Raw genomic sequence first — 18,070 nt, 5'->3', positions numbered from 1 at the left:
ACAGCCCCACAACACCTTAAAGCACAGCACATAAAACTAGTAGGTACTGCATTAGAACACCCCACAGCCCAGCTCATCAAAGTAGTAAATACAGCACCTGACACTCCTACGACCCAGTACATAAAAGCAGAACCCCTTCCCCACAGTCCAGTACATTAGAGCAGCATCTCCTGCACCCACAGCCCAACAGCATGTCCCAGCCCACTCTATGCACACAATGCCCACAGCATAGGCGCAGTCACTGGCCCCACAATACTACTAGGCCCAGAACTTAAAAGGACTTTGCAGTGCTTCACTGCACCCCTCTAATCGTTCCTTTTTAAGGAGGGTGCATTGTCCCCACACTACTCCAACAGCCCAGTACATGTATGTATGTTTGTGGTATTTCTATAGCAGGAATCTCGCTTCACGGTTGACGGCCTTAAGATGCTATGGTCAGACCAAACACAACCCAGACGGATGGCACGGCAACGTAGCCACTGTGTGATCAAAGGCCAAGCTGTAGGCAGGGATGGCGCAGGCTGGGTGGGCTGGGGTGCATTGTGGTACCTGCAGTCAGAGCATTTATTTTATTTATTTATTAAGGAGTTGTATATAGCGCTAGCCAGAACCAAAGGTATCGGTGTGCTTTACAACACTTTGTAAAAAGGAAAACACATGTTATAGCAGTGAAACCACAGGGTGCAGCAGAGGGCTTTATGCGTTGTATAACAATAGAAGGAAAGTTTCATAGTCTCGTAATAGTGAACACAGTTGCTCAAGCTGCGGAACATCTGATCAGGGGGATGGTGGGGAGGAGTCGGGCTGGGTGTGAGGTAGAGGTCTTGGTTATAAAGTGTCATAGTGCAGTGATGTGCACAATTGTGAGTTTGGGTATCGATCTATCCATTTGGGAGAGTGCTCTTGAGGAAGAGGTCTTTGAGTTGCCTTTTCAATTTTAGAAAGAAGGGGATCGTCCTGATATGGACTGGGATGGAGTTCCAAATTTTGGGCGCATTTCCAGAAAAGCATCTGGCTGCAGTTTTTTCTTTGCGGGTTTTCGGCGGGATGAGGAGTAGAGTATTGGAGCTCCTGAAGCTCCTTGTCTGAACGGCTTTCGTGAGTTTAGAGGCAAGGTAGGCAGGTTTCCCTGTGTGGAGGGCTTTGTGTGTGAGGCAGGTAGTTATGAAACTGGCTCTTAATTCAACTGGGAGCCATTTCAACTCTCTGAGTGCGGGCGAGATATGGTAAAAAAATTTCAAGTCTGTCTTAAGTCTGTCTAAAGTCTGTTTTAAGACAAACTTAAGACAAAATCCTAACTTCTGTGAATACCAAAAGTAGTAAGTGCATTCTGTGAATACCAAAATAGTAGTAAGTTTAGGATTGAGTCTTAAGTTCATTCTGTGAACCATGAATCTTCAAAAGACTCCATCATTGAAAGCCATTGGCTGGCTCCCAAACACACTTGGGATTTACTGATCGACCAATATTTGCACACATTTACAATTCTCTCAGATTTTACTCTTCCTGGCGGGAAGGTTTGTTTTTTCCTCCACTGTTAGCCCCTCACTTCACAGAACAAGAGAACCCCCCACCTTCCCCGAAACTGTTATTTTTATCAAGAAAGCAAGCAAACTGTTATTGTAAAATTTAAAAAGTGGGAACCTGATTTCCAGTTGATACCTCACTCCACCCACTAAGGTAATCTTAAAGACATTTACAGGAAGATGAGATCTTGTTTTTGTTTTCTTTGGGGGGTCCATTAAAGACGTGGCCACCATTGGGAAACGTGAGGAGCGGAATTCAGTTCCGCACAATTATTAGACATCCAGTGTTTCTTCACCCAGAATTTCTGGGTACAAGAACAACAACCCAACTTTTACAGGCTGGAAAATCCTGCAGATAAAATCAATATGAGCAACGGCCCCGTCTGTGACCCCTGCCCAAACTTTAGACAAGACAGCCAACATTCTCCACCCCTTCCTTCAGCCCTGATGAACAGTAGCCCCTGCATACTTGTACCACAGTCGACTATACTTCCTTTTCCACCGTGGACTGCAGGGGCCTCATTACAGAAGGTGCACTGGGGGTGCAATGGTTGTTTGCGCCCCCCCTTACGCAGCCCCGGGGCACTTTGGTATTACAGAAGGGGCTGCAGACTCTTGTGCGGCTCCTTCTGTAATCCTGATACCGCTGGCACACATAAAGCAAGCGCTATCCTTAAGGGGTGTTTCCTCATTTGCATGGGGGCAAATGACGAATCCCTTTGCATCTACGCTGTATTACAGACGCGGGTGCAGAGGCAAAGTAGCTGTCAGTGGGCGCATTGAAAGTGCGCCACTAAAAAAGATGGTGCACTACCCCCTGTTGGCAGCCCTCTGGAAAGGGGAAAGCGGGTGCGGTGAGTGACTGCACCCACCTGTAAGGAGATCTCTAATCCCCTTTAAAATTGCAGGCGTGTTGCCACCTGCACTGTGATAACACGGAGCAGCTTCAAAGCAGCCACTGTGTTTTTCACAGGAATGCTCTGCCCCCAGGGCGGCGCGAATTCGCAGCTGTCCTGAGGGCAGTGCATTCATCATAATACAGTGCACTTTTATTCATTGCGCTGGGCGCACCTTTTAAATAGCGCGCCCAGTGCAATGAAGGAAAATGCGTTGCATGTATATTGTGGCCTTAGTTGGTAAATGTGTGGGTTAAACCCCACAGAAAAGGGAATACCATGTGGAAAGGCTTGAGGTAGTTTAGGAATATCGAGTTGAGGTCAGGTGAAGAGAAACAAGAAGCTTCCTTTTCTTCATGAGGGCGGGGGAGCATTGCCCCCCAACCAGCTGCGAGCCACACTAAGGGCCTCGTTATGATGTCTGTGCATCCCATCTGACTCCGTTTCGGAATGGTTTCCGACTGAATCAGAATCAGGGAGTCCGACCGACCGATTATAATGTTTCTGAACACCGTTCTGTCGGACTCCCATTGCCTTCAATGGGAGCCTATGTTCTGACCGACAACACAGGCTCTCATTGAAAAAAGGGGTGGTTGTGGAAAACCTCCCACCCGGTGACGGGCACCCCTTGGTGCCTGCCACACTGTGTATGGTTGAAAAGAGGGGACCCATGGGTATACCCACGGGCCGCAACAGGAGGTCTCCGGTTGAAGGGGGGCCTGCTACAGGCCCCCAAAGTCGGATTTCAAAAGTCAATCCTTGTCGGACAAACCGATTTGAAAAAGCTGTCCGAATACGACATCGTAATGCGTTGGTTGGAAACGCGGTTCATAGAGCTGTATGATTTGGCTCTGACTGACTCGGTTTCATCGAATGCAGATGGGAACCGAGTCGGAACGACAGAACGGTTTCCAACTATTGTAATTGGCCGGTCAGATGTGTTTCCGAGGCGGTGAAAATAATTTTATTGCCATTTTATTTTTCACAAATGTGCGCCGCAGCCATCAGCCTCCCCCTGAGCCGGAAGAAATGGATGCCCGGTGCTCTGCTGCTAATTGGCAGCATAGAGGACTGGAGCAGTGGCTTGACTGGACACTGCTCACATCGGAATCCAGGACAAGGCGCTGGAATGGATCATCTCCTTCCTCGACGGAAGGACACAGAGAGTCCGCCTACCACCATACAAATCAGAAGCCTCCGAAGTCATCTGCGGCGTCCCTCAAGGATCATCTCTGAGCCCCACCCTCTTCAACGTCTACATGAGCCCCCTCGCGGCCATCGTACGCAAACACAACCTCAGCATTATCTCCTACGCCGACGACACCCAGCTGATCCTCTCCCTGACCAACGACCCCGCCTCCGCCAGAGCCAACCTGCACGAAGGGATGAAAGAGGTAGCCGAGTGGATGACGACCAGCCGCCTGAAACTGAACTCTGACAAGACGGAGGTCCTCATCCTGGGCTCTTCCCCCTCCGCCTGGGACGACTCCTGGTGGCCTCCAGCCCTGGGCACCGCACCCAAACCAACAGACCATGCACGCAACCTGGGCTTCATCCTGGACTCCTCCCTCTCCATGACCAGGCAAGTCAACAACGTCTCCTCGGCGTGCTTCAACATCCTACGCATGCTACGGAAGATCTTCCGGTGGATCCCCACCGAGACCAGGAAGACCGTCACCCAGGCCCTCGTCACCAGCCGGCTGGACTACGGCAACGCCCTCTACGCCGGTACCACCGCCAAGCTCCAGAAGAGACTCCAGAGGATCCAGAACGCCTCAGCCAGACTCATCCTCGACATCCCACGAACCAGCCACATCACCGGACACCTGAGAGACCTTCACTGGCTCCCCGTCAACAAAAGAATCACCTTCCGCCTCCTCACCCACGCACACAAAGCCCTACACGACCAAGGCCCGAGCTACCTCAACAGCCGGATCAACTTCTACGCTCCCAAACGCCACCTCCGATCAGCCAACCACGCCCTCGCCGCCGTCCCCCGCATCCGAAGAGCGACTACAGGAGGAAGGTCCTTCTCCTACCTGGCCGCCAAGACCTGGAACTCCCTCCCGACCGACCTGCGCCTGACCCAAGACCACCTCTCCTTCAGGAAGAAGCTGAAGACCTGGCTGTTCGAGCAGTAGCGGCACCCCCCCCCCCCCCCCCCCCCAGCGCCTTGAGACCCTACGGGTATGTAGCGCGCTCTATAAGTGTCACTGATTGATTGATTGACTCTAAAGTGCGCATGTCATTTTGGCATGCTGCCTTGCTCTGGCCAGAGTGACATGCTCAATTTGAAGCTCTTAATCTAGCTGTTTTAGACAGCTGGATAGAGAGCAAGCACAGGCCTCTAGGACCTGAAGGAGCATTCAGCCAACCTGCTACATCCAATCCTGATGCTTCTCTCATGCTGGTTAACGCATAAAAGCAGCGTCTTGATTGGTTAGGGGAGCTCTTTGTGCCACAGACATACTTCAGAAGAACACAGAGGAGGACGCGCAGTCAGTGGGTAGGTACAATTCAATTTAATTTATATTAAACGTGTAATGCATGCAGTTTAGCTATTGTTTATGCTTAATTTATGCGTTTGGAGGGATGGCTTGATTTGATTTTGGCTTTTGGAGGAATGTGTTGTTTGAGTTTCGGATTTTGCCGGGAGGTGTTTAATTTTGTTCTTTGGGAAGTGGTGAGGCACTTTACTCACCCCACCAACCCCCCTGGAAGGAGATTTGCAACCCACCTTTGCCTGTAAAAAATATATACAATTCTGTATTTAGCAATCCTCAACTTGTGTGTACACACAAACTCATATCGCACTTTGACATCTGTTTTTCATATTGGGCCCGATTCACAGAATGAACTTAAGACTCAATCCTAAACTTACTACTACTTTGGTATTCACAGAATGCACTTACTACTTTTGGGATTCACAGAATGAACTTACTACTTTTGGTTTTCACAGAAGTTAGGATTTTGTCTTAAGACAAACTTAAGACAAAATCCTAACTTCTGTGAATACCAAAAGTAGTAAGTTCATTCTGTGAATACCAAAGGTAGTAAGTGCATTCTGTGAATACCAAAATAGTAGTAAGTTTAGGATTGAGTTTAAGTTCATTCTGTGAATCGGGCCCATTGTTTTTCTCTGACCTACAACTCCTTAAGGGCTTTTTTCCAGGCAGTCTCTAGCCTCTCCCATCTGTCCTGTGTCACAGTGACTGCCCCCTCACCTCCAAGTTGATTTCCCCTGTTTCCCCCCTGTGTCCCCCCGTGAAGTCCACAGATGATTCATGTCCAGTCTGGACTCTCAAATCTTTATCTGCGATGGGTCCACCTGCTTTTACTTTCATCCTTAACATGTTTTCGTCTGACTCTGTCATCATGGATGGAAGAAAGGGGTTATTATGCCTCTTCTGAAGAAGTACTACTTGGGCCGCGTGGCTGAATCTAACACACACACACATCTTTCTTTTGTCAGCAGTCACCAAAGTTGATGAGATGTTCTGTCTCACCAGCTTTCTGAACATCTTGAACAGCACCAGTAACTGGATGGCAGCCGGATGAGTTTAAGGCCTGGTTTAGGCGCTGAGACTGCCCATGTGGCTCTATTGAAGAATGTCAAAGAGATTTACAATTATGGTGTTTGCACCTACCACATGCAGATGTTTTCTCACAGCGATGCATGACTTTTCATAAATGAGAGCCTCGAAGAATAGCTCATATGTTGTATGCTGACCCCGGAGTAGACTGAGAGAAAGCTCAGCTATGGAAGCCCGAACGTACAATTTATAACTATCCAGGGGCATACCCCTGCCGCTCAAAGTAAAAGCCTCTATGATCAGTTCAGTACATTAAATATGTACAATACAGGTAAACGTTTTGAAGGAATTTTGGACAAATTTGTAAGAAATGCTGCATTGTATAATGCACACTTACCCTGCAGGATTTGAAATCAACAAGTATATGTCTGTGCACTTGGCACTGTGCTGTGGGCTTCAGAACAGAATTGAAAGCATTGTTGCTGTTATTGTAATATCTTCTATTAAGAGGCACGATTTCTGTTTCTGTGAAGTGATATTTTTGGAGGGCGTTGTCGATCACTGGCACGTGTTCTGGAGTGCAAACGTATCCTTGGCATGCTATAACACTGTTAGAAATGGGATCTCTGGTTGGCTGAGGCTTGCGCCAAAGCCAGGCAGAGACCACCGCTCTAGTTAGGGCTAGGGAGTTACACTCCAAAGATAACCCCTGCTCACCCCCTTGGTAGCATGGCACGAGCAGTAAGGCTTATACTGGAGGCAATGTGTTAAGCATTTGCGCACGCACCCACCAGCAACAACATCCCAGGCCCCCACAAAAGGAACTCCACACAAGGTTATATCAAAAATAGCCTTTGTATTCTCAAAACACATTAGAATAGTAAACACATAATGTACACTGTGCCAACTGGCACGGGGCAATATTTACAAGGGATTATGTACACCTGACAGGGCCACATGGGCCACTGTCAGAACCATCACAAAGTGAACTAGGTAAAAGTAAAATAGATCCTAAGACGCACAAGTAAAATAGTTCATAGAACGTACAACCAGTAATCACTGTACTTTGCAACGGTCTGTAACATAACCAACATTACGCACAGTATCCCAGAAGTCTAAATACATTAGACCCTAACCACCTAAGTAAAAATTACACATGGGGCGTAAATCACACAGGGAAGTACAATCTCCCTAACACAAACCTAAAGTAGGTAAAACAACCTCATAATCATAAACCACATTTAGAGGTATCAAATAGGGTGCGTAAAACATACTATTCACAATACATTTCCCAGCACCAAAAGCATTAGCACATAAATCACATTAGGGCCTGGCGCCCTGTAAATGTAGTAGTTCCCCTGGCCAACTGGCCATCTAAAAACGGGGCTCAAACGCCCTATGTCCCAAAGTCAGGGCTGCTGCCTAGGCCGCGAAAGTCAAGGTTGCGCCACTGCTCAAAACCTAAATGTTGCAGCTGCCCACTACTTGCTGGGCAGCTGAGAATAATAACTGGGAGGCCTAAACGATGCAGCTGGCACTAAGTGCTGTGCAGCTGTGGAAGGCCTGGCACCTCTGGACCACTTCTGTCCTTCTCAGGGACTCTCTCCAGAATTGCGCCTAAACGGTGCAGCTGCCCACTACTTGCTGGGCAGCTGTGAAAGTTACCCGGCGGCATGGGCCCTCACTGGCCCTTGAAATAAACTGCACTGAACGTTGGAGCCCTCTAGGCTCTAGAACAAATAATGCGCACATTGGAGCCCTCTAGGCTCTGAAATCCCCTAGGCCCCAGGAAGCACACTGGCTCCATAAATTATGAGGCCCCTTAAGGACAGGAACTTGCCCTTGGGCAATAGAGCGTGGGCCCCTCAGGGCCCGGGTACACCAGTAAACAATTGTGGGAGCCCCTTAGGCTCTAGAAATCAAATATGCCCCAACGGGGGAGCCCTCGGTCTCAGGAAATAACTGTGGGGCCTGAAACTGCCCCTGGGCCACTCTGGCCCTTTAACAAATAATTGCCCGATCGTTGGAGCGGCCACTGACAGACGGGGCCGCTCTGACGCGGTGCCTCGCACTGGCACCGCCAACAGGATCAGCTACCTCGGGGAGCGGGATGCCACTATGTCCCGTGCCCAGCCCTTACTCACGGGCTCTGGAGCAGGGGACTCCTCTTCTCTCGATACGCAGGGGGGCAGGCACCGGCAATGTGCCTCGCGCCCCCCTCCACAGGACGTAGGCGGCGGCGCTTGCGGGGTTCTCTCTCCTTACGAGAGCCCCACCTTCACAATGCGCCAGGCTTCACCCGGCCCCTCATCTCTGGACTGGGACTTCAGCACGGACTCCGGAGCCAGCGAGGCTCCAGGCTGCCACCTTCCTTTTCCCGTCCTGCCGTGGCCCCGCCCCGTCACAGGCAGACTTGCCTGACTTCCGGGGCAGCCGCAGTGGGAATACAGTGGCAATTTCGGCTGCATTAAAATGAGGGGTAGGCACCCTCGAAATCATAAATACGCAGCGGGGTGGGCACCCGCCTCAAAGATAGCACCATAAGCGGGGTGGGTACCCGCGAGACAACGCTCAATGCGGGGTGGGCACCCACAGCATCAACCTCGGTAGGGAGGGGGAACCCCACCTCGAGATTCCTTCCCCCAAGCTGCAGCCCAGCGCGGCCGCGGCAAGTAGAAGCGCTCCTCCTTCCTGGGGGAGAGCTAAAAAATAAAGCGATCCCAGAGTGTAAAAAAGGCTGCAAAAGTCTTGGAGCAAAGGAATGGCGCAACCAGCTCCTCAGCAAAGAGAAAGTCCTCCAGGTATCTAGGGGCAGGACAGGGCCCAGGGAGGCAAGCCTTCCCCTGGGCCCCAGCAGCAGCACACCCCTGGTTGTTTCAAGTAGCAAGAAAGAACATCTGCATGGGGTCACAGCCCCTTATTTATACAGCGAAATCCTTTGTCTACAATTGTAGGGCAAGGGGACAACCAGATGCAACTGGTTCTGGAGCACTTTGTTTTGCTCATCTCCCCTCTCTATTCACAGGACAGGCCAGGGACATCAGGCGCACCACAGGAGGGGGGGGGGAGCCAGCATTGTGGAGGGAAGGCCCAGCCCTATTCAGGTCCCAGGTGCAACTCCTCCCTCCCAGCTACATGCTGATCTCCCTATTCACCACCGGGCAGACTCACCCTGGCTCCTCGAGCCAAGCACACCAGCCAGCCCTGTCACTCACAAGCCAGACAGGCAATTCACATCTCACAGCACACAGAAATGCCAAATTCTAAAAGTGGCACTTCTACACTGGACACAATAAGTCTGCACACACCATCGCTTAGCATTTAACCTCATGAGTTCGCACATACCAAACTCGACCCTGAACTCCCCACACATCAGGAACTACCATTTGTCATATTAAAAGGCAAAAAGTTCAGGGGTGAACCTGCCAAAAGGGCCAAGTCCAACACACATCATTCATCGCAAAGGTATTGCAAGGTACCTACCTGTGTCTTGCAGTTCTTCTGTGCTAGTGGCTTCCTGCATGGAGGTAGCTCAGTCATCTGAGATGAAAACTGTTTAATATGGAATGTTAACAAGAACTATTTTATTTTGATTTTGAATAGCACACATTTCTGGCAGAGCAATTGACAGGTGGTGATGTTGTCAATAGGTCCGGGTGGCATTTCAATTATGCCAGAGTAATCGCAGTAATAACTCTTTGACGTGCCATTACGTTAATAAGCAAGAGCAATATGATCGCAATTTGTGTTCTTCTGTATTTAGCACTAAATGCGGGCAGTAATTTGGGAGAAATCCTACCTCAAGAGCACATTTGGCACTATTTCGTAGCGCAAAATGCATCCTCAAATCCATTTTGGGTGCGAGGGGTAATTCTTGTGATAAGATACAGCTCTCAGGGCAGAATTACTCTTTTTGCGTAATTATGCGTCATCTTTCAGAATTCTTAGATAATTCAGCATGGTTACGCTAAGCTTAATTACACAAGTTACGCCCACCACTGTCTGTCATTTGATTGGTACTCACGTATTCAATCAGAGGAGGAATGGAAGAGGCACTAGGAATCGAACCTGAGACTTGTAAGTCACTCATCCCTCAAGCAGGTGCTGTCTCCCACTAAACTCAATATTCTGAGACATGGACAGGGGCGTAACAAAGACCCCCACTGCCCCAGCCGTGTAGGGGTCCCGAGCTAAAGGGGACCCACTCAGAACAGGGCCCTGCCTGTGAGCTCCTGAGTGAATCCAGAGGGTTGCCCCCCCAGCGTCAGACTGGTAACGGGGGCATTCGGGCAATGCCCGAGGGGCCGTGGTCCGACTTCCAGCTGAGGGCTGCTTTTGAGCAGCTTGGGGGCCAATTTGGGCAGCGTCTCTGTTGTTTGACTATACCGCCAGCGGCCCAGTGGGTGTCTGAGTGGCCTTCCTGGAGGGAGATGGGTGCTCATTACCACACGTATAGCAGCAACATGTAGAGGTGTCACCCCTTTTCTATTGCTGGGCCTCCCATTAATGTAGGCATACAGAGCAGGGCAGGGGGCCTGAGCAGAAGTGGCCTCACTTTTTTAAGGTGTGTTTCACTAGTGTAAACTGATGCATGCATTTTTTTTACCGCCCCCCCCCCTTTTTAGGTTTTGACTGGCCATGCGCTTTGCGCATGTGCCAAAAAACCTCTTGAGTTGTGTGTGTGAGTCGGGATACGCCCCCTCCTCCGATTGGCTAGCTCCATAAATGGAGGCTAGCCATTGGACGAGGGGCCTGTCCGTCAAGGCCGGACCAGATTCGGGGGCGTTCCCGAGATTCTTTGGCTTTTGCCGACGTCACCCGACGTCAGCCAAAAGCCGGGAACGCCCCCGAATCTGTTCCGGCATTGACGGCACCCGTCCCTTGCCGATTTTTTGGAGCCCCCTGGAAGGTGCCCACCCTGCCAGGGACATTGCCGCCTTTGAGCGAGTGCCACTTTATATTTTAATTGAAGCCGGTGCCCACCCGGCATTGCCCCGTGTTTACACCGCCGCCGGAGATTAGGAGGCGCTGTCCGGCCTCCCGACCCCAGGGCCGCGCTGCGATTGGCCGCGGCCCGGAAGTCAGGCAGGCCGGGGGCGGGACAAGCGGAAGTGCCGGAGAAGAAGAGCGCCAGCGAGGGGAGCCTAAAATGTCGTCCAGTGGCACTATAACTAACTATTACGTGGACTCCCTGATGGGGCACGAAAGCGAGGAGGTCTACGGGGCCCGCTGCGTCCAGGTGGGGCATGGCGCAGCCTCCAGGGCCCCGGGTGGCACCGAGGCGTCCGACTTCTCCGCCTGCAGTTTTGCACCCAAGTCCGCAGTCTTCCCGGCTGCCTGGTCTGCGGTGCACTCACAGCCACCTACTGCCGCCGTCAGCGGTCTACATGGCCCAGCCAGCGCCCAGCGGTGGGCGCTATGCGGTGCGACCCTGGCTGGAACCGCTCTCCACCTCCTCCGCCGCAGCCTTCCCTGCCTTCCACCACCCGTACGCGGGCGTCAAGCCCGAAAGCATACCCGCCAAGAAGAGCGAGTGCTCATCCTTCGAGCCCAAGCCGGGGCTGGCCCTGGCCGAGTTCCCCTGCCCGGCCCTGGACGACGAGCAGCCCCCGACGGCCGAGGAGTCCCCCAGCAGCCGGCCCGGAGCCGGGTAGCGCCGGCAGCGGCGCCCCGCTCAAGGAGGAGAAGCAGCCGCCGCAGCAACTTGACTCAAGTAAGTGCCCGAGAAGGCAGGGGGAAGAGTGGGAATAACTTCCTGATTTACTGCGGAAACTGCGCGCCTCAAGAGTGGGCAAAACAGAGAGTTTTACTAACCTATAAAGCCGTCTAGACGCCTACCATAGAGCCCGCAGCACCGGGCTGCTATAAACAGTTATATGACTGACAGAAGCGCCTTCTGCCGCGAGGCGTCCGCGGAGCAGCAAACAAGCCGCCCGCACCACCACCCCCCTTTACGATAATTCCTGAAAAGCCGCGAATGCTGAGGGTACCCACAGTGCACATAAGTTTATTAATCTTTCACTCCCATCCCCCACTCTTTTGCTTCCCAGATAACCCGGCAGCGAACTGGATCCACGCGCGCTCGACTCGCAAAAAACGGTGCCCCTACACCAAGTACCAGACCCTGGAGCTGGAGAAGGAGTTCCTGTTCAACATGTACCGGGACCGGCGCTACGAGGTGGCCCGCATCCTGAACCAGACGGAGCGTCAGGTCAAGATCTGGTTCCAGAACCGGCGCATGAAGATGAAGAAGATGAACAAGGAGAAGGGCAGCAAGGAGCACTAGCGAGGACGCCCGGACTGCCCTGCTCGCTCCCCCGAACTGCCAAATACTTGCCATCCTTGTCTTTTCATGGTAGTAGGCCGTTTTCACGTTTTTGATATTTCCGTATGCATTGCTTGGATATATGTATATATTTATGTTGTTTGTTTTTCCTTCCGTTTATCAGAGTAAAGTAATGTGAATATACGCCCAGTTCGGCAGCTATTTAAAGTGTCTTAAGTCTCTAACTTTCGGAAAATCAAGTGCTACAAGGATGGTCTATGTACATAAATATATATTTTCCTTGCCCCGGTAAAGGCTGTAGGGCTGTAAGAGATATGTTATTTAACGGCTTTGAGTAATTGGATTTTTATTCGTCACATATCAAGAGATAGTTCAGAGGTGGGTTCGGTCTTTTCTGTTTGTTGCGGGTGTCTTGTTCGGGGGTCGGCTCGCTCCCCTCAGAAGTCTCTCCTCGATGTACTGGGCTCAGTTTCCTGTTCGTGAGTGCAGTGCCGTGCTTTACGACGGGCCTTGTACTCGGCGGTGAAGAGATCCAGCGAGTCTGGGACTAGAGAATCTTCAGGTTCCAGGAAAAGGGACAGTTGCCAATTCCGAAGAGAGAACAGTGGTCTAGTGCTCAAAATATAGCGAGTTTTGAACGGTGGACGGGACACATACGTGCTTTTGAGAGCCGAGAGGTGTATAGCGCTTAAACAATATTTAACTGGGATCGCTGTAAATTATTTGTTTTGATGAGGTGCTAATATAAGAACACATATTGAACTACAATTGTACAGTTTAGTGGTTCGCTTTCAGCAGAAATTATTCATAAAACGTGATGTACTGAAGGGCTGTTAAACGAGCATTTTGTTATTAGTTTATGAAAACATCAATGTGGCGGAGACTGCGGCATTTCATATTCGTGAATTTTCGCTTCATACTCCGGAGCCCGTTGAAGAAATGATTATTATTTTTATCACGATTTTAAGATTTGTGAAGACTTGGGGGGAAAGTGTCCCTTTTCCCTTTTCTGTTCCCATTGAGGGAGCATTTGAAGGTGCAGAACAGTGGAGGAACGCCCAGCTGCTCAGTCTGATCAGCGCCCCCAGTACCATGTTCAACCATGCCCTGTCCGACTCCATGCCCTGCGAGTACCTCTCCCTGGACACCATGGAGAAATTGATTATTTTGGGCTTTATTCTGTGCCATGGAGCCCTGAACGGTGAGCCCACCGCTTTGAATCTCTGGAAGCTTGCACTTCAAAGTACTTCCTGCCTCTCCCTCTTCAGAGATGAAGTGTTTCACATACACAAAGCAGCAGAAGATCTGTTTGCAAACCTCAAAGGCTACAACAAGCGAGTCAGCGACATCAGGGAGTGCAAGGAAGCAGCTTTGTCCCATGCAGGGGTTACACACCGAGAAAGGCGCAGGTTTCTGAGATCTGCCCTGAAAGAGTTGGGAACTGTTCTCTCAGATCAACCTGGTCTGCTGGGCCCCAAAGCGCTGTTTGTGTTCATGGCCTTATCCTTTGCATGCCCTCATGGTATTATTGTAGAGCGCTATATTTATCTTTGAATCTATGCTTGTCATGTTGGCATAGTGCAGTGTTTACTTTGAAATGTTCTCCACGTGCGCTTTGTGTGCAGTTAATTTGTTTCCTGTGACTGAAGCCAGTAAGCCGTTGGGATCTGAGGATTACTGGAACAAGCGACAATTGGTTAAGTTAACTTCAGAACAGGTTGAGATTATGTCTAAAAGGCGAGATGGAGTCATGAGTGCTGATTGGGCACACTGGCTACAACCCTCTGTTTAAACCTCAGGTGAAAGAAATACTTGTTTGAATTCCACTCAGGGAAGCTCTTGTGTAAGTGAGTTTCTCCTGTGGGCGTCCACGTATGAGCTCGGTGGGTTCACGTGCCAGGAGAATGTCAAAGCAGTTTGAGGATTTAGTGCTTTCCTGAGCATTCACACGTGTCGTTTTAGTTTCTTGTTTTAGTTTTATTTCGGATCCAAAAGGAAAATATAGTGTAATATAATGCGATGTTTGGCTGTGTGTGTGGGGGCTCTGTGTGGGTGCGTGTGTGTGGGGGGGGCTCTGTGTGTGTTTGGGGGGGGCTCTCTGTGGGTGTTTGTGTGTGTCATTTGCGAGATAAAGCTAGTGGCATTGTAAATGACAATGCCTTTTATTTATGTTTAAAAAAACATAAATTAAAATAATGTCAAGAGCAATGCCAATAGCTCTAACTTTAACAAAGGCAAAACCATTGCATTGTAAATGCTTGTTTTTTTATGTAAAAGTACTCTGAAAGCAGTGATTTGAGGGAAGGCATTAGCAAATGTGGGCCGATTTTTATGCGTGCCCGGGCCGATTTTTAATCCCAATCCAACCCTGAGCCCCCCTATACGTTTCAGGGGGACCCCTTCAAGTTTCTTATGCCGCTGGACATGTGAAGATGTGCGGCCTCAAACAAGATATAGTGCAACGCCCTGACAGCAGAAGACCTTTTCTAGAGATGGAAATCAAAATAATTCATGAGCTCGTTGTCTTTGAACAGAATTAATTTTCAGGAGAATTGGCAAAAAGAGCTGTTTTATTGAAATAACTATGTTAAAAACTCATTGTTTTTTTGTGAAGTCTGTAGGGGCTGATTTTTAGGCTGTCACATCATTCAATTCCCTAAAGGGATTGTGTCAGCAGCCTGTAAAAATTGCCAAATCCACTAAAACATGTTTCTTGTAATCGCATTGGGTTCCACCCATTGATATAAAATGCACAATGTAACACTTGATTTTTCTGTATTGGCGGTAAGGATATCCCCGCCCCATTGGTTGAAGTGTTAGCCCCACCTCTATTGGTTGACCTGTTAGAGTTAGAGCCTGTTTCTGTCCCTGTGGCTGAAGAGAGCCTGTCCCTTTAAAGGCGCACTGTGCGGCAGGAGCACTGCTGACGTCACCTCACCTCTGGGCCAGGCGGGTTTTGAAAGCGCTCTTGAATAATCACCTGTGGCCCTCCCCAATCAAATGTCTGACAATGCCACTTACTAACAGGCTTGGCAACACCGCCAATGGTGCTGTTGGCATGCACACTGACGCGTATTTACCTTTGATAATAAACCAGCCATCAAAGTGGATGACGTATTATGGTTTGAGCCAAAATTACTATGCGCCATTTTGTTTTCAGTCGTGAGATAATTGCTACTGCTTGATGAATATGCCACTCCCCAATGTAATGTGTACACAAGATAAAACACACATTTCACAAACCAATATGGTCCCTTGGTTGGACTGTTAGCAACCCTGCAGAAAGAGGCCACACATTGAATTGGATGCAGAGAACCAACTTAGGGCCAGATATACAAAGTTTTTTTGTAATTGCAAGCAGTGCAATTCGAAATCTTCCCTTTTGCGACTGTTTAAAATGCTTTTACAAAAAGCAAAATGTGATTCAGTAACTTGCGACCTAATTGTAATTTCCATTTGTGATTTTGTGTTTGAAAGGGGCTTGTATTGGGCGTCCCTTCCAACTACCAAATCGATAAGGTATATATTACAGTTTTGCGATATAACAATGCACTGGAAGTCGAAGGAGGGTCTCAACAGTAAGAGATGGAAGGCAGAGCTAAGGAAATGGGCCAGTAGTGAGTGTTATTAAATTCCAACAGGCACCAAGCTCGAACAATGAGAAAGGTTTGGAGACAGCAACGGCTTGGGAGATGATGGTACAATCGCTGACTGATCAGTTTACGGATGAAGAATGAATGGGGAGCGTTGATATCTTGGGCGACTATGTAGATGGATGTCATCGGTGCGCTTGCATTGCAGCTGGATCATGGGGTGAGTATTTAGTATGAACTTCATGTATTACACACCAGTGGCGGGGGCAGGGGGGGGGGTGTTAGATGAGGTTGGAAGAAGATTAGTAAGCAGGTTAGTCATATCTAGAGTGCGGAGTGAAGGGCACGAATAGATAGAGTCCCAGGGGCCGATTCACAGAATGAACTTAAGATTCAATCCTAAACTTACTACTATTTTGGTATTCACAGAATGCACTTACTACTTTTGGTATTCACAGAAGTTAGGATTTTGCCTTAAGTCTGTCTTAAGTCTGTCTTAAGTCTCTCTTAAGACAAACTTAGGACAAAATCCTAACTTCTGTGAATACCAAAAGTAGTAAGTTCATTCTGTGAATACCAAAATAGTAGTAAATTTAGGATTGTGTCTTAAGTTCATTCTGTGAATCGGGCCCCTACTGTTGAACTGGAATACTGGTACGATTATTGAGCAGTTTTACAGTGGAGCAACATAACAGTTTTGGAATTGATTTGCAGAATTAAGACAATGGCCTGTATTGCGTTTTGCACGTTGTCAACAAAATGTCAATAAAATATGTTTAAAAAAACGAAACAAAAAATTACAGTTCTGCAATCAAATTCTATATTGGTCTTGTTATAGCCATGAAGTTCCAGATCCCACAGGGCCTGGCGAATGACAGGCCAAAAGCGACCTTTACCTCCTTACCTTGGTTGACCTTGTCGGTGAAGTCCAGGCAGCACTTCACCAGATTCCCCATGTTCTTAAAGGCGATGGCTGTTAGTGTCTCCACATTTACGGGTCCTATCTCTAGTGCTGTAGAGGGAAGATAAGGGCTGTCATTAGGGATAAGAGGTGGAAAAGTGAGCGGGGGAATCAGTTCACATCTATAGCCCCTGAACCTACCCAAGTGCCTAGGATTTCACTTTCTTCATCTGGCATGACAAAGCAGGACATAGCTGCAGTTCTAATTTCTTTCCAACAGAGGGCAGGGCAGAAGGAAGATTGCAGAGAAGTACATACCTGTATTTCTCCCTTCTAACCAGTGGATGGCAGTATAGGACACCGCTTTAACTCTTAATTACCCAGTAGAGGGAAAAGAAGGCCATAGCTGGTCTTGGTCTTCTTAGAGGTGCTTAGAGAGGAGGGGAATCTCATGCACAACTGAGATCTGTACATCTTAACATTCTCTTAGAAGAAATATATTGTAACTTCCTTTTATTACCCTAGAACAGGTTAATGTATGTGCTTGTCCTGTCACAACTTGTAGATTTCTATCTAGGTAAAAACATAAAAAATGAATTTGTTGCAATAATAACGTACATATCCCACAGCGGACAATGGACGTGATTCTCCCGGAAGTGTTCTTGGGCGCCATGTGCAGGTAGATGTAAGTCTTCAGAAATGGAATGTGATTCTGTGAGGGTAAGAAGAAAGGAGTGTGAGGGACACACTGCAAATGAGGTCACACTGTACTGTCTTACGTCAGGGTGTTATCAGACACAGGTATGGACTTAGCGAGATCTACTTACGCTGTACGTGTCACTCATTGAGTACATGTCTCCTCATGTGTATCATTGTCTGTCCTTCATCTCAGACTGGATACCTCCTAACAGAATGTGTTGGGCCCCCACTAAAGAATGATGATGGATTCAACCCAGATCTGTGACTGGGGGTGAGTATCAGAAAAAGTTTCAGTGCTCCGTCCATCATCTCTTTGTGTTTGCTTTGTTCACCCCAAACAACTCCGGGGGCCAGATTCACAGAATGAACTTAAGACTCAATCCTAAACTTACTACTATTTTGGTATTCACAGAATGCACTTACTACTTTTGGTATTCACAGAATGCACTTACTACTTTTGGCATTCACAGAATGCACTTACTACTTTTGGCATTCACAGAATGCACTTACTACTTTTGGCATTCACAGAAGTTAGGATTTTGTCTTAAGTCTATTTTAAGTCTGTCTTAAGTTTGTCTTAAGACAGACTTAAGACAACATCCTAACTTCTGTGAATACCAAAAGTAGTAAGTTCAT

The 18,070-nt window shown here is 48.8% G+C and overlaps 1 protein-coding gene and 1 pseudogene across 1 annotated transcript in view; one reads left to right on the top strand and one right to left on the bottom strand.

The window, feature by feature from the left end:
* LOC147736554 (N-acyl-aromatic-L-amino acid amidohydrolase (carboxylate-forming)-like) overlaps nt 1-18,070 on the bottom strand; it is a 57,856-nt gene that overhangs the window by 13,202 nt on the left and 26,584 nt on the right. The window contains exons 3-4 of the mRNA XM_086953301.1: nt 17,354-17,447; nt 16,739-16,846 (exon numbers count right to left, since the gene is read on the bottom strand). Of these exons, the coding sequence (XP_086809427.1) occupies nt 16,739-16,846; nt 17,354-17,447 (202 nt within the window). The remainder of the gene's footprint in view (nt 1-16,738; nt 16,847-17,353; nt 17,448-18,070) is intronic.
* LOC147736555 (homeobox protein Hox-D9a-like) lies at nt 11,105-12,241 on the top strand (annotated as a pseudogene).

This window comes from Lissotriton vulgaris, chromosome 1_2 (assembly GCF_964263255.1).
Source record: "Lissotriton vulgaris chromosome 1_2, aLisVul1.2, whole genome shotgun sequence".
NCBI classification, from domain to species: domain Eukaryota; kingdom Metazoa; phylum Chordata; class Amphibia; order Caudata; family Salamandridae; genus Lissotriton; species Lissotriton vulgaris.
The sequence above is the reverse complement of the archived record's forward strand: the minus strand, read 5'-3'. Positions and strand labels throughout refer to the sequence as shown.